Below are 12726 nucleotides of genomic sequence, written 5' to 3'. Positions count from 1 at the left end.
CTCAAAGATAGACACAAATTTTAGCAATTAATTTTTTATTTAATAATCGTTTATTAATTTTTATTAATTCCTTTTTTTAGTCGTTATTATTATGAATTTTTGCTTATTTATTTATTAATTTTATTAACTTCATTATTTTATATTTATTATATTATTACATTATTTTAGTAATTTTATTAATGTTTGAAGACAGCAGGCTTCTATGTGCAGATCCTGTTCTTGATAGATAGCAGGCTTCTTGCATTATTATTACATTATGACACTTACATTTATTTGAATATTATTACATTATTTTAGTCATTTTATTAATTTTTGAAGATAGCAGGCTTCTATGTGGAGATCCTGTTCTTGATAGATAGCAGGCTTCTTGCATTATTATTACATTATGACACTTACATTTATTATTACATTTATTTGCATATTATTACATTATTTTAGTAATTTTATTAATTTTTGAAGATAGCAGGCTTCTTAGTGCAGATCCTGTTCTTGATAGATGCTTCCTATATTCACCCCTTGCGGAGCAAACAAATGAATATAATCATTAATCTTACACTCAAAATCTGTCTGGAACAGTAAAGAAGCTGCGATTCCATTGGAATTTACAGTGAATGCTTATTCCACACGCCTTGCTTCAAATTTAGAGGTTAAGAAGATAATTTTTCCGATCCCCTGTTGGTTTTAGGGGGCTCCTTCAAATTTTTTTTTCAAAAAAATAGTGTTGCTCGGCTCTCCCCACCCTTTAAAAAGACACGCTGACCACTCCCCTAATAACTTGTACACAACTATACTATACTATGCACATTTCAACTCTCAAACGAGTCAACTCTGCTTATATAGTCTATCGGTGGTAAGCCAAGCTGTTGCTATGTGGCATAAATTGACTAAAATTGATTGTGGCTTCTTCACATTTAAGGCAACCCTGGTTAGGGTGTAAAAACGAACGCAAATCAAGTAAAAAATTGTTTAAAATGAAAGTAAAGAGCCTTTATTAGAACTGCAAACGAATGAGGGAGGAGGGGCTGCTACCTTCTCGATCCCATGCTCTTCACGATAAGAACATGCTAGAGGGATACTCTCTAGATTTGTTGAGACCAAACACAGCTCAAATCGTACTCCAAAGAGCCCCAACAACTGTTAACAAAGATAACATAAGTTTATCTTTTTCTTTTAAGTTTTTTATAAGTTTTCTTTCTCTATGAGAAAAAGAAAGCAAAGATACCCTACTTCAGGGACCATATAACCGTAATTAAGAACAAAATGGTAGATTGATTGAGATATAACACGAACCAGTCATTTATACAGACAATCAAGAAGAAACAGTGTCAAGTTTTTACTTTACTATTAGCTATTTTATAAAAAAAAAATATCAAAGTACTATACTAATAAACAAACAAACTTATTTACTAAATATCCAATCCTTCTCTAACAGCATTTTTAGTTGAGTATTTCGCTAAGATAACCCTCAAAGTTTAATTTACTATTTTCTTAACTTGCAAGGTTCAACTAACCTCTAAGGAGGCGAACTCTCAATCTTCATTTTGAAAGTTCTTTCTGATTGTTGGGTCTCTAATATCATTTAGCAGACGATTTAATAAAAATATATTTAATGATAATGGGAGGGGTAAAGAAATGTTTCCATGTGGATCACCTATCTAGATGGGTTTGGTTTCACATCAGATAATGTTAGTATGGCAAATATATTTTAAAATATATCAGATTTAAAGAATACAATATTGTTTCCATTTTGGGACATTCAATTATAAACCAGAGTGAACTCTATCTTAATAATTTTACCTCCAAAAACAGTTTCTAATTATTTTTCCTTATTTGAAAGCATTTATAGATACTTTTAAATCATTCACATTCTCTAGGATAAACACTTTAATACGAATGGTACAAAGACCAACAAAAAGCCATTAAATAAATAAATTTTTTAGCCAATAAAAATGTAAGAATAATAAAATGATATAAAATATTTAAATAATATTTAAGTCGCAGATCATTTTTATATCGATTGTTTTATTATTTCTAAATCCTGATTGTTCAAAATTAACTAGCAGTCAAATCCAAATGGAACAAACGAATTCTGTTTTTTACATTAAACAGAAATATAGTACTAATAAAATAATATATATGGAAATAATATAAATACAATCACATATAACAAAGCAATTAATAGTAAAATGATAATATAAATAATGAAAACGAAAAAATAAATTTTAATTTATTGACCCCGTTTATTACTTCATAGTAACCAAAACTCAAGATTGTCAACTAATAGCATATTTTGATAGAACCTTGGATTCAGAATTATGATCCTATTTTTAAAATATCTTGGCTTTTTTCATTTTACGTCAACTGATAGCATATTTTGATAGAACCTTGCATTAAGAATTATGATCCTATCATTGAAATATTTTTTTTTTTTATAAATTTTTTTTTCTTTAGTTTTTTTCCTTTAGGTATTTACCCCTTTAAAATTGACAGGTGAAACTAAAAAAAAAAAAAAAAAAAAAAAAAATTAAACAATACAGGAAGAAGAGGATGTGATTTTTTTTAGACCCAATAGCAAAAAAGGATACAAAGAATAGTAGGACTTGGTGATGCTTAAACGTGCCAACAAGTCCAAGAATTGCTGTCAGCAACAGAAAAATACCACATGCCGTTATTCCACCAATTACTGGCAAACTGGTTACGAGACTAGAAGCTTTCCCATAGGCAGCTACACCAATAAGTATGAAACTCACAACCTTAAAAGTAAAAGCAAATCATTAATTAGTGCAGTTGACGACATAGTATTTAAATTTTTGCAAAATAGTATTAAATCAAAGAGAAAAACAAGTTACTTTCCCATAAGTCAAAAGGTAAAAATTCCGGCTTCATATCAATAGTTAAAACCCGTAACGCATTTTTATATGCAGTCACCTTATTGCTGATTTCTGAAGAGACAAATAATTCCACCCTTTTCAAGTCTGATATAAAACTAACTTTAAAACCTCCTGTATTAAATTTAAAGACACTAAAGAAACAAGAGCTAAATTTCACCTCGTCGGTTCTTCTGTTTGAAAATTTAAGCCAATAAAAAGATATAAAATTTTCCGTTAGGGGGTATTTTCCGAGGGGGTTATTTTCTGCAGGTGGTTATTTTCCGCGGAGGATATGTTCAAGGGAGGGGGTAAATCCCTAGAACTCCGTAGAACATGTCCTAGCCACCTCAACCTTTCTCTAATTATAGCCTTAGAAAGTGAGATAGAAGCGAATTTTTCACAAAGGTTACTGTACCTACAAAGTAAAAAGAGGATTTCTCTTTTAAGACAAGGGTAAGGTCGCGTGAAGAAGAGCAAGGTAAGTTTTTGAGCGAAATTTGTTAATTCAGCGCCTTGAATATCATGAGTGGATGCAGCGTCAAAGAGGTGTAATTGAGGCTTGTATAGAAGCCAAGGACAAAAGATCAATCTATACTTTTTTGTGTTTAAAAATTAATAAGAACATAGGTGAAAAACTAACAGTACAAGAAAGAGTCAAATTGTTTTTATGTTTGGAACTGATTACTCAATTACGAGATTCTATCGCCACTAGAAAGGACAATTTCACAAAGGTAAGTGCTGAACGTATAAATGCACAAGATGATCAATTTAAGCGTTGGTTATGATAAAGATTAATAAATTCATATATATATATATATATATATATATATGTATTTGTAAGAATATCTCTCCCTCTAGGAGCCCACTTTCCACAACAGAGTCTATAGAACTTTAGGCTATAAGAACAAGACTACTCAAATGTTTCAAATTGGCTTTATTTGGCATTACGAACCAACAGCTCCACATCCTTGCAGATAATTAATTTTCATAGGCTATAATGATAATTTTCTCTATACTACTGCTACTAACAACAACTCACTGCAGCACCAAGCCGCCTGAGGCCAACAAAGTTACGCACACTCCTCTAAATTAACAGAATGGTGAATAACCACAAAAAATGTGGTTATAACCACAAAAATTATGGGGAATAACCACAAAAATAAAGACAAAACGACAAAATCTGCGAACTTTGTGTATAGCCTAGGACTGTAACTGGCCCCTATGTTGTGAAATCATCATATTTGGAAACAACATTAAACGGGGAATAGAATAGTATTTCCCTTTTTTTCTCCCCTATCTCAGTTCTGTCTCGTAATTAACAGCTAAATAACTTCGAAGACGACACTGCCTTTCCATAACGAAAGTAATACAGTTCAAAATAGGGATGAAACCGAAATATTCATTTAAATAATTTTATATCTATTCACTGTCAATAAAAAGGTTTCATCCCTATTTTGAACTGTTTTAGTTTCATATTAACAGCAGCCCAATTTTTAACCAAACTTAGAGCATTATTCCAAATAAACAAATTTGCAGTTTAATTCCAAGCCCTCGCTTTCTATCAATTCATGAAATAACTTCAGATAACGTAAATATACATGCTATAATATAAGTTAATGAGCTACCGAGTCCAGGAAGCTAGTGACTGTGTCCCACCTAGTTGAAACCACAAGAGTATTTTTTTTTATGACCCAATGAATAAGAATTTATCTAGAAAGTTAGTTCTTTTGACCAATCTTTATAGTAGTCTGGTTAGGTAATAGAAATTATTCAGGTATATATTTATATTTTAATTTTTTGGAATGGATATGACCTTAGTGTTTCCAATTGTTCTTTATTTAGAAAATCAGTCAATTGTTACTGGTCAGTTAAGAGGGTAATTAAGGCAGTGTTTGTTTTTACCACGTTTGAGAGATTACCTTAATTTACAGTTTGTTCCGTATGATAATTAATGGAGGAAGCTAGAGACATGCATTTCTTCCTCGTTTTTGAAATAGTACAATTTTGTTTGAAGTTAGGCTGACATAGAACTAAGCAAAATGGTTGAGGTTAGATGAAAGGTGCTATGTTAATAAATTAACATATATGTAAATTCAAAGCAAACTAACCGGTATTAATCCATCTTATCTTTGCCATCCAAATGATCGACAGTATAAAGCAGTTACTTGACTAGTTTTTTGTGTCGAAATTTTATAGTGTCTATTATATAACCGATAAGTACCGAAATTATTCCGAGAATGGCAGAAACTGTGCAAAACAAATTGATGGAACTGTATGACCCATGTGATGTTCTGAGATGTAGGCTAAAACAGATGGTGGAAATTGGACGCCCCCCTTGATACCAAATTCAAATATGTAACAAGATTTTACCTTGCACCTTATTTTTTTGCACTCATCTAAGTCTTTGGGAGGTTGATGTTTTAGGCGAAACTTCAAAAAAATGTTGCCGAGCACAGAATGAAACCTAACCTTCCTGGGAGTTTTATGGAGCTCTGCTCCACATTATAGGTGATTATTGTGCCTCTACTAAAACAACCGCAATGCTGCACCCAGATTATCCTGCATTAACACATTAAAAACAAAAACCTGAATTGACTTTAAGGAGGTTAATAAAACATAACCCCGCAAAAGAGCTCTGCACAACAGAGATAAGTGAAACCTAGACCTAAAATGTAGGTGACTTTGATACAAATGATGGTCCCAGAAGTAAAAAAAAAATCAGAGCAGAGTATTCTAATGATTCCAAATTCCCAGCTCGGTAAACTCTGCAACCCAGGAAAGTCTCTCTTAGCCCCTCTTTCTATTCTTGAATTATCTCTATATTAATTATAGAATTTATCTATATTAAAGATTTTACTAAGAAAGGGACAAAGTTTAAAATCCGATCCGTTTCATTAAACTGATTTGAAATTAAATGAAACCCGTCCCTTTAAAACTTAGGGCCTTTACGGCACCATTGAAAAAAAGTTAATACTTACAATATAGATTATGTTTAGGACCACAAGGGATGTTTTTGTACATTTAAAGCCGCTACACATTGCTCCTTTTCAAAAAATCACCTGTAAAAGAAAAATCTAAAATTAAAATCTCGTCTTGGGAATGAGCATGTTTTATTTCTCCTTCTTCGGTTAAAAATTTTTGGCCACCTATGAAAAATACTTTGAGGCTTTACGACCAGATCACCTTGCATGGTTTTCAATGATTGTCACAATGAGAAGCGGATCATACTCATTCACAATATAGCAAAAACAAATATAAGCACAGTATAAAGTGTAGTATAAAGAGCTGCAAGTCTCCCACGTAATTAAATCCTAAGTCTCATCATACAGAGAAGAAGTAGTATTAAGGATGGGTACTAACACGCCCATAGGAGGTATACTATTGGAGTTACCAATCCCTCGCATCTCCTACACATATACTAGGACGCCCATACCTCACTGTACTATTGGAGTCACTAGCCCATTACATCTACCTATACTCCGGTCAGAACCATAAAGATAAGAAATGCCAAAGTCTGGTCTTCGAGATAAGTACGTTTCCAGGGAACATTTGTATGCGAACTTTAATTTGTCGATGAAATAGCACAACAAATCCCAATACACACATATCCCAAGTTTGGTCTTCGAGACAAGAACGTTTCCTGAATGTTATTATCTGAGATTCCGATGATGGATCTATTCGAATGCCAAATATTAGATAAAAAAGAATGAGAATTTGCCTAAGGTATTGCCATTAGATAAAGTGAGCTTCACCAATCAACATGTTTAATAAAAGGAATTTTGATGAGGACTTTAACATACAAAAGTTTCTAATTGTGTACTTTTGTCATATGCTTAGTGGACGGAGACAGTTTATCATACATTTTTGATTAATCACAAGACATTTACAATGCATTTAGTTACTGAATTGTGTGTATATTATCATTACTTTTAAGAAACAACCCTCCCTACTAGCCATTCTTGAACAATTGAGAATTCAATCTATAGAACATTTTTGAACACAGACCCTCAAGAGACGGTAAATAACAATATCAAAACTAAAAAGAGAATTCACCAAGTTGTGTGTGTTTGTATTTCATGTTTAACCATTATTTAAAAAAAAAAACAACCATCCATACTAGGCATACTTGAACTATTGAATTCAATCCACGGAATATTTTTAACCTTTACTCCCACGAGACTGTAAAAACAATATCAAATTTACCGAATCGTATACGTTTGTGCATCATGTATAATCATTAGTTTAAAAAAAAACCTCCCTACTACCCATTCTTGAACTACTGAATTCAATCCATGGAATATTTTTGAAGCTGGAGCTCCAGGGGACGATAAAGAACAATATCATAACTAAAAAAGAGCATTTACCGAATTGTATGTTTTTGTATATAATATGGAATCGTTAGTTGTAAAAAACCAACCTCCCTACTAGCTATTTTTGAACTAATGAATTCAATCGATGAAATGTTTTGAACCTGGACCTTCAGGGGACAGTAAAGAGCAATGTCAAAGCTAAAAAGCACATAAACACTACCTTCGGGTGGTTTACGAACTTAGCCTTTGAGGTGAATCTTATATGTTTTTGATTCAGAACATTTTGACTTTTCTAACCTCGACTTTTTTTTGTGGAAATACGAGTTCTTCTTTCCTTTTAAACATAGTATTTTATCAACTTTTTTTTACTCATGCTTTAAATGACATTGCATATACTTATAACAAAAAATCCAGTTCATATTTCTAGTATATGTAATGATAGTAAAATCGTGTCTGGTTTTATCAAAATCTTATCAAGCATCTCAAGAGTACACTGAACCTCAGGAGTGTCCAATGAAATCATCATCTAGTGAAATCGTTTGCACAATGCATACACATTTGTCGATTATTATTACATAATGTTCGATGAATGTTTGTTGTATTATTTTCTAAGCAGCTGCCCCTGTGGTACTCTTGGCACACAGAGACACAGGAACACAAACACAAATATGCACACAGATGCATAGGCATACATACTCACAGGCTTACAGACTCAAAGGCTTACAGATATACAAACAGAGACAGAAACCAAGTAAATCGTAACTTAATCTATATTTCAGGAAAATCTCAGCCAGGAAGAGGCTTCTCCGACATTTCGGTTAGAATATGGTATACCTTGCTACGCGCAAATGAGTCTGTATTTTTCTCTTCGACACAGTGAATTTTATACTTACATTAAGGACAATCTTGAACAAGTACACATTATGACTATAAATATACATAGACTACAATATGTTTTAAATGCAACTTTGAAATATATTAAAGACAAAGACTTGAATCAGTATGCTAAAATAGTAAGATAACCATGTTATTATTATTGTATTTTTAAACATAAGAATGTTTTGAAATAAAAAATTGCACTTATAAATATGTTTTGAATTTTATATTTGCAATAAATATTCTATCTTACCATTTTTTCAGTTGCTATTAACCAGTCAAATTTACGTGGAATTCATTTCAAATTACCGATGTCAGCCTCATTACCAGCATACCATGTTCAATTGTAATATGAACAGCTTAAAAAAACCCTTCATTTTCCAAAATTAAGGAAGGTTTCTCAGAGTAAATTCCTTGATTCAAGCTTGATTCTAGCATGTAACATCAAATATTTCATTAAAACAGCCCAATTGCAAGACAAATCCTTAATTGAAGTCTGAAATTTGACCTATTTAACCAAGTACTTTTATTTAATTTTTAAGTCACAAATTAAAAGCTGAGCTTGTTGCACTCAGTAAAGCTTTTTTTATTATTTTTAAACGCAGTCGGTAACTAAAACATACAGAATTTATCAGCTAGCTGAGTTTGCTGTAGCCAAAAGTCTACTAAATGTTAGTTGTATCCAGAAGTGCTTTTATTAAATGTTTTTACACGCAGTCGGTAATTAAAACACACAAAATTTACCAGCTAGCTGAGTTTGTTGAATCCAAAAGTGCTTTTATTAATTTTTTGGTTCTCAGCCAGCAAATAACATTCGGAATTTATCAACTACCTGAGTTTATTGTACTCGAAAGTGCTTTTATTAAATTCTTGAAACTCAGTCAGCAACTAAGACACTTGGAATTTATCTACTAGCTGAATTTGTTGTATGCAAAAGTGCTTTTATTTGAAGGTTGCGAAGGGTACATTCCTAGATTCAAACTTCTTTCTAGCATGTACCATCGAACATTTCCCTAAAACAGAGCAGTTGTAGGATAAATGAATTCTTGATTTAAGTATGAACTTTTTTTTACCAATTTAAAAACTTATTGTCTTATGTTCTACTTCCAAAAACATGTACTTGACACAACCAACTACGAATAACCAGACAAATTTACATAGAAGTCCTTTCAAGTTGTCTATGTCAACCTAAGTACCAGCAAACAATCTCCAATTTGAATATGAACATATTAAAAATCGGTCAATTTACAAAATCAAGGAAGGTTTCTCATAGTACAGTCTTTTTTATTCAAGTATTTTTATAGCAAGTAACATTAAATATTTCCTTAAAACAAGCCAGTTAAATGACGATTCCATAATTTAAGTCTACATTTTTTTTTTTCAATTTAGCAACCTATTGTCTTATAGCCCCCTTAAAAATATAAAACTGACAAAATGGTAAAAAAAATATTTATTACTAATGTAAAAGCCAAAACAGTCTTATAAGAGCCATTTTTTTCAAAGCATTTTTACTTCCAAAAAAACAATAATAACCTGGTTATCTCACTATTTTCCCATACTGATTACAACCATTCATATCCTTAATATATTTCACAGTTGCGTTTCAAACATCTTGTAGTCTATGTATATCTCTAGTCATAAGGTATACTTGTTCAAAATTGTCCTTAAAATAACTGTAAAATTCACAGTATCGGAGAAGAAAAAACACACTCGTGTGCGTGTAGGAAGGTATATCATATTCTAACCAAACTGTAAGAGGGGCTTCTTCCTTGCCGGGATTTTCCTGAAATATAGGTCAAACCACAATTTCCTCTGTTTCTGTGTCTGTGCGTCGGCTTGTGTGTCTGTAAGCCTGTGATTCCGTAACCCTATGAACCTGTATACCTATGTATCTGTGTACACGTGTCTCTGTGTCTGCTTGTGTGAATAGAGTAGCATAGTGGCAGTCGTATAGAAAAAAAAAAAATCCAAAAAGCATATTCACCAAAGTTTAAGTAATAATAACTGTCAAATACATATCCATTGTGCAAACGATTCCACTAGACAATAATTTCGTAGGACACTCCTCAGGTTTAATGTATTCTTGAAAAGCTTGATAAAATTTGATAAAACCATACACGATTTCACTATCATTTTATTTACCGAAAATATGAACTATAATTTTTTGTATGAGTGCAATGTCGTTTGAAGGCATGAATAAAAAATAAGTGGAAAGAAATACCAAGAATAAAAACAAAAAATTTAAAGTCCCCCCTAAAAAATTTAGAAGTTCCAAAAAATCAAAGTTCAACAATTCTAAGTTCAAGAAAATCAAGTTCAAAAAATTCTATGTTCCAAACGAAAACAATTTTTAGTCTTTAAACATTCCCGAGAAGTCCCAAGAAAAAACTTTAAGTCTCAAAAAATTCCAAGTGAAAAAAAATCAAAATGTTCAGAATAAAATATAAATTAGATTTGGATGAAGGGCTAAGCTCGTAAACTACCCAAAGGCCGTATTTATGTGCTTTTTAGTTTTAATATTGCTTTTTACCGTCCCCTGAAGGTCCAGGTTCAAAATATTCCATAAATTGAATTCAATAGTGGAAGACTGGGTAGTAGGGAGGGGTGTTTTTTAAAGCTAATGTTTATTATGATATACAAACATATACAATTTGGTGAATGCTCTTTTTTAGTTATGATACTGCTCTTTATCGTCCCCTAGAGGTCCAGGTTCAGAATATTATGAAAGGTAAATCCGACAGAGAGAAAGGTATCCGACAGGGAGCAAGTGACTTCCCCACCACTTTTTAATAATAGTGTATTAGTACCCCAAGAGAAAGCGCTCACGACTTGTAAACTAGGTGGAAAAGATGTATCAATGGCTATCTATGCTGACGATATTCTAAATATAAGCCGTAAAATAAAAGGAATTTAATCAAATTTCCGTATTCTTAATGCTGGGGATGAGAAGTAGGTTTATCGTTCAACAAAAGTAAAACTGAAATAATGATTTTTAACCTCAGTTCAAAAGAGCCTATTGAAATTGATATTGGTGGTGAATTGCTAAAGCCCAAAAGTTCTTTGATATATCTGATACTGCCTTTTGGACCCACTGTTCGTGCTACTCGTCAGTTGCTGAAAAGTTTTTTCGCTAAAAACTCGTTAAGCTTATGGCCTCCTCATTATATTAAATTATAAGTTTTGTAGAACCATTCTAGGAAAAGTGTATAATGCGTTCGTTATTCTCCACTTCCTTGCATTAGCACAGTGTATTTTCACTGAGGCTGATATTAAAGGGTTATGTAAGTGTTTTTATAAGTTTGCAAAATATTTGTTGAAACTTCCACCTTGGTCAAGCAACAGCAGCATATCAAAGAAGTATGGAGTGGCCAAGCCCGTTATTGCCGTGCAAAGGGGTCTACTACAGTATAGGCAAGAATTTGATTCAACACGTGATATATATAGACTTCTGAAATAGATGATAATCTGTTGTTGATTACTTTGTGTTGCGCATTGTTTTTTTCCTACTCCATATTTAGTGTATTTATACATTACGATGGATAATAAAATTATAATATTAATAATATTCCATGGATTGAATTCAATAGTTCAAGAATGGCTAGTGGGGAGGGGTGTTTTTTTACAACTAAATTATAATACATGATATACAAACACATACAATTCGGTAAATGCTCTTTTTTAGTTTTGATGTTGTTCTTTACCGTCCCCTGGGCGTCCAGATTAAACAACATTCCGTGGATTGAATTCAATAGTTCAAGAACGGGTAGTAGGGAAAGCTGTTTTTTATAACTGATATTCAATATTTCAAAAATGGCTAGCAGGGAGGGGTGTTTTTAAAACTAAAAATTATATACGTAAAATTCGCTAGCTAAATGGATTGTAAACGTCTTTTGATACATACAAACTGTACACAAAACAGTCCCTGTCCACTAAGCATAAAGAAACAAAAAATAGAATAAGAACCTCTTGTAAATCATAGTCCTCATCCAAATTTATTTTAATAAGTATGTTGATGATCAAGCTCAATTTATCTAATGGTAATAACTTAGACCAATTCTCATTCTTTGATATCAAATATTTGGCATTCAAATGCATCCATCACCAGTAATCCAGATAATGACATCTAGGAAACGTCCTTATCTCGAAGATCAGAAGTGGGATACGGGTGTATTGGGACTCGTTCTGTTATTTTATCGACAAATTAAAGTTGGCATTCAAATATTACCATGGAACGTTTCCTGTTTCCAGGATCTCAAAAATCAGACTTTGGCATTTAATGTTTTTCCAGGAAACGTTCTTGTCTCTATGGCTCTAACCGGAGTATAGGTGGATACAACCGGCTAGCAACTCCAACAGTACACAGGGGTATGGTCGTGCAATTATCTGCGTAAGAGATACGAGGGATTGGGAACTCCAGCAGTATACCCCCTATGGGCGAACTAGTACCCATCTATAGTATACTACTAGCATATAGTTGTGGAAACTTGATTGACTCAATCGATTGCAAATTAAGAGATGGCTTAATTTGCAAATTATGATGCCTTTTTAAAGGGTCGAATCGGACCCAGCTTACTACCTGTTCAACGTCCAATGTGCCATCAGGCACCCCCAACATAGAAGGTATCTTATCAATATTTCAAGATAGCCATTTCGTTCATGGCGATCAAAAT

General features: G+C 32.5%; 1 protein-coding gene across 2 annotated transcripts in view; it reads right to left on the bottom strand.

Moving 5' to 3' along the window:
- Positions 1-12726, bottom strand: part of LOC136041716 (tetraspanin-13-like) — a gene marked incomplete in the record, with an annotated part of 60715 nt that overhangs the window by 22014 nt on the left and 25975 nt on the right. For both annotated transcript variants that reach the window (XM_065726459.1, XM_065726458.1), the window contains 2 exon segments: positions 2586-2753; positions 5849-5929. In XM_065726459.1, the coding sequence (XP_065582531.1) occupies positions 2586-2753; positions 5849-5908 (228 nt within the window).

Source organism: Artemia franciscana, unplaced genomic scaffold (assembly GCF_032884065.1).
Source record: "Artemia franciscana unplaced genomic scaffold, ASM3288406v1 PGA_scaffold_330, whole genome shotgun sequence".
NCBI lineage: Eukaryota > Metazoa > Arthropoda > Branchiopoda > Anostraca > Artemiidae > Artemia > Artemia franciscana.
The sequence above is the reverse complement of the archived record's forward strand: the minus strand, read 5'-3'. Positions and strand labels throughout refer to the sequence as shown.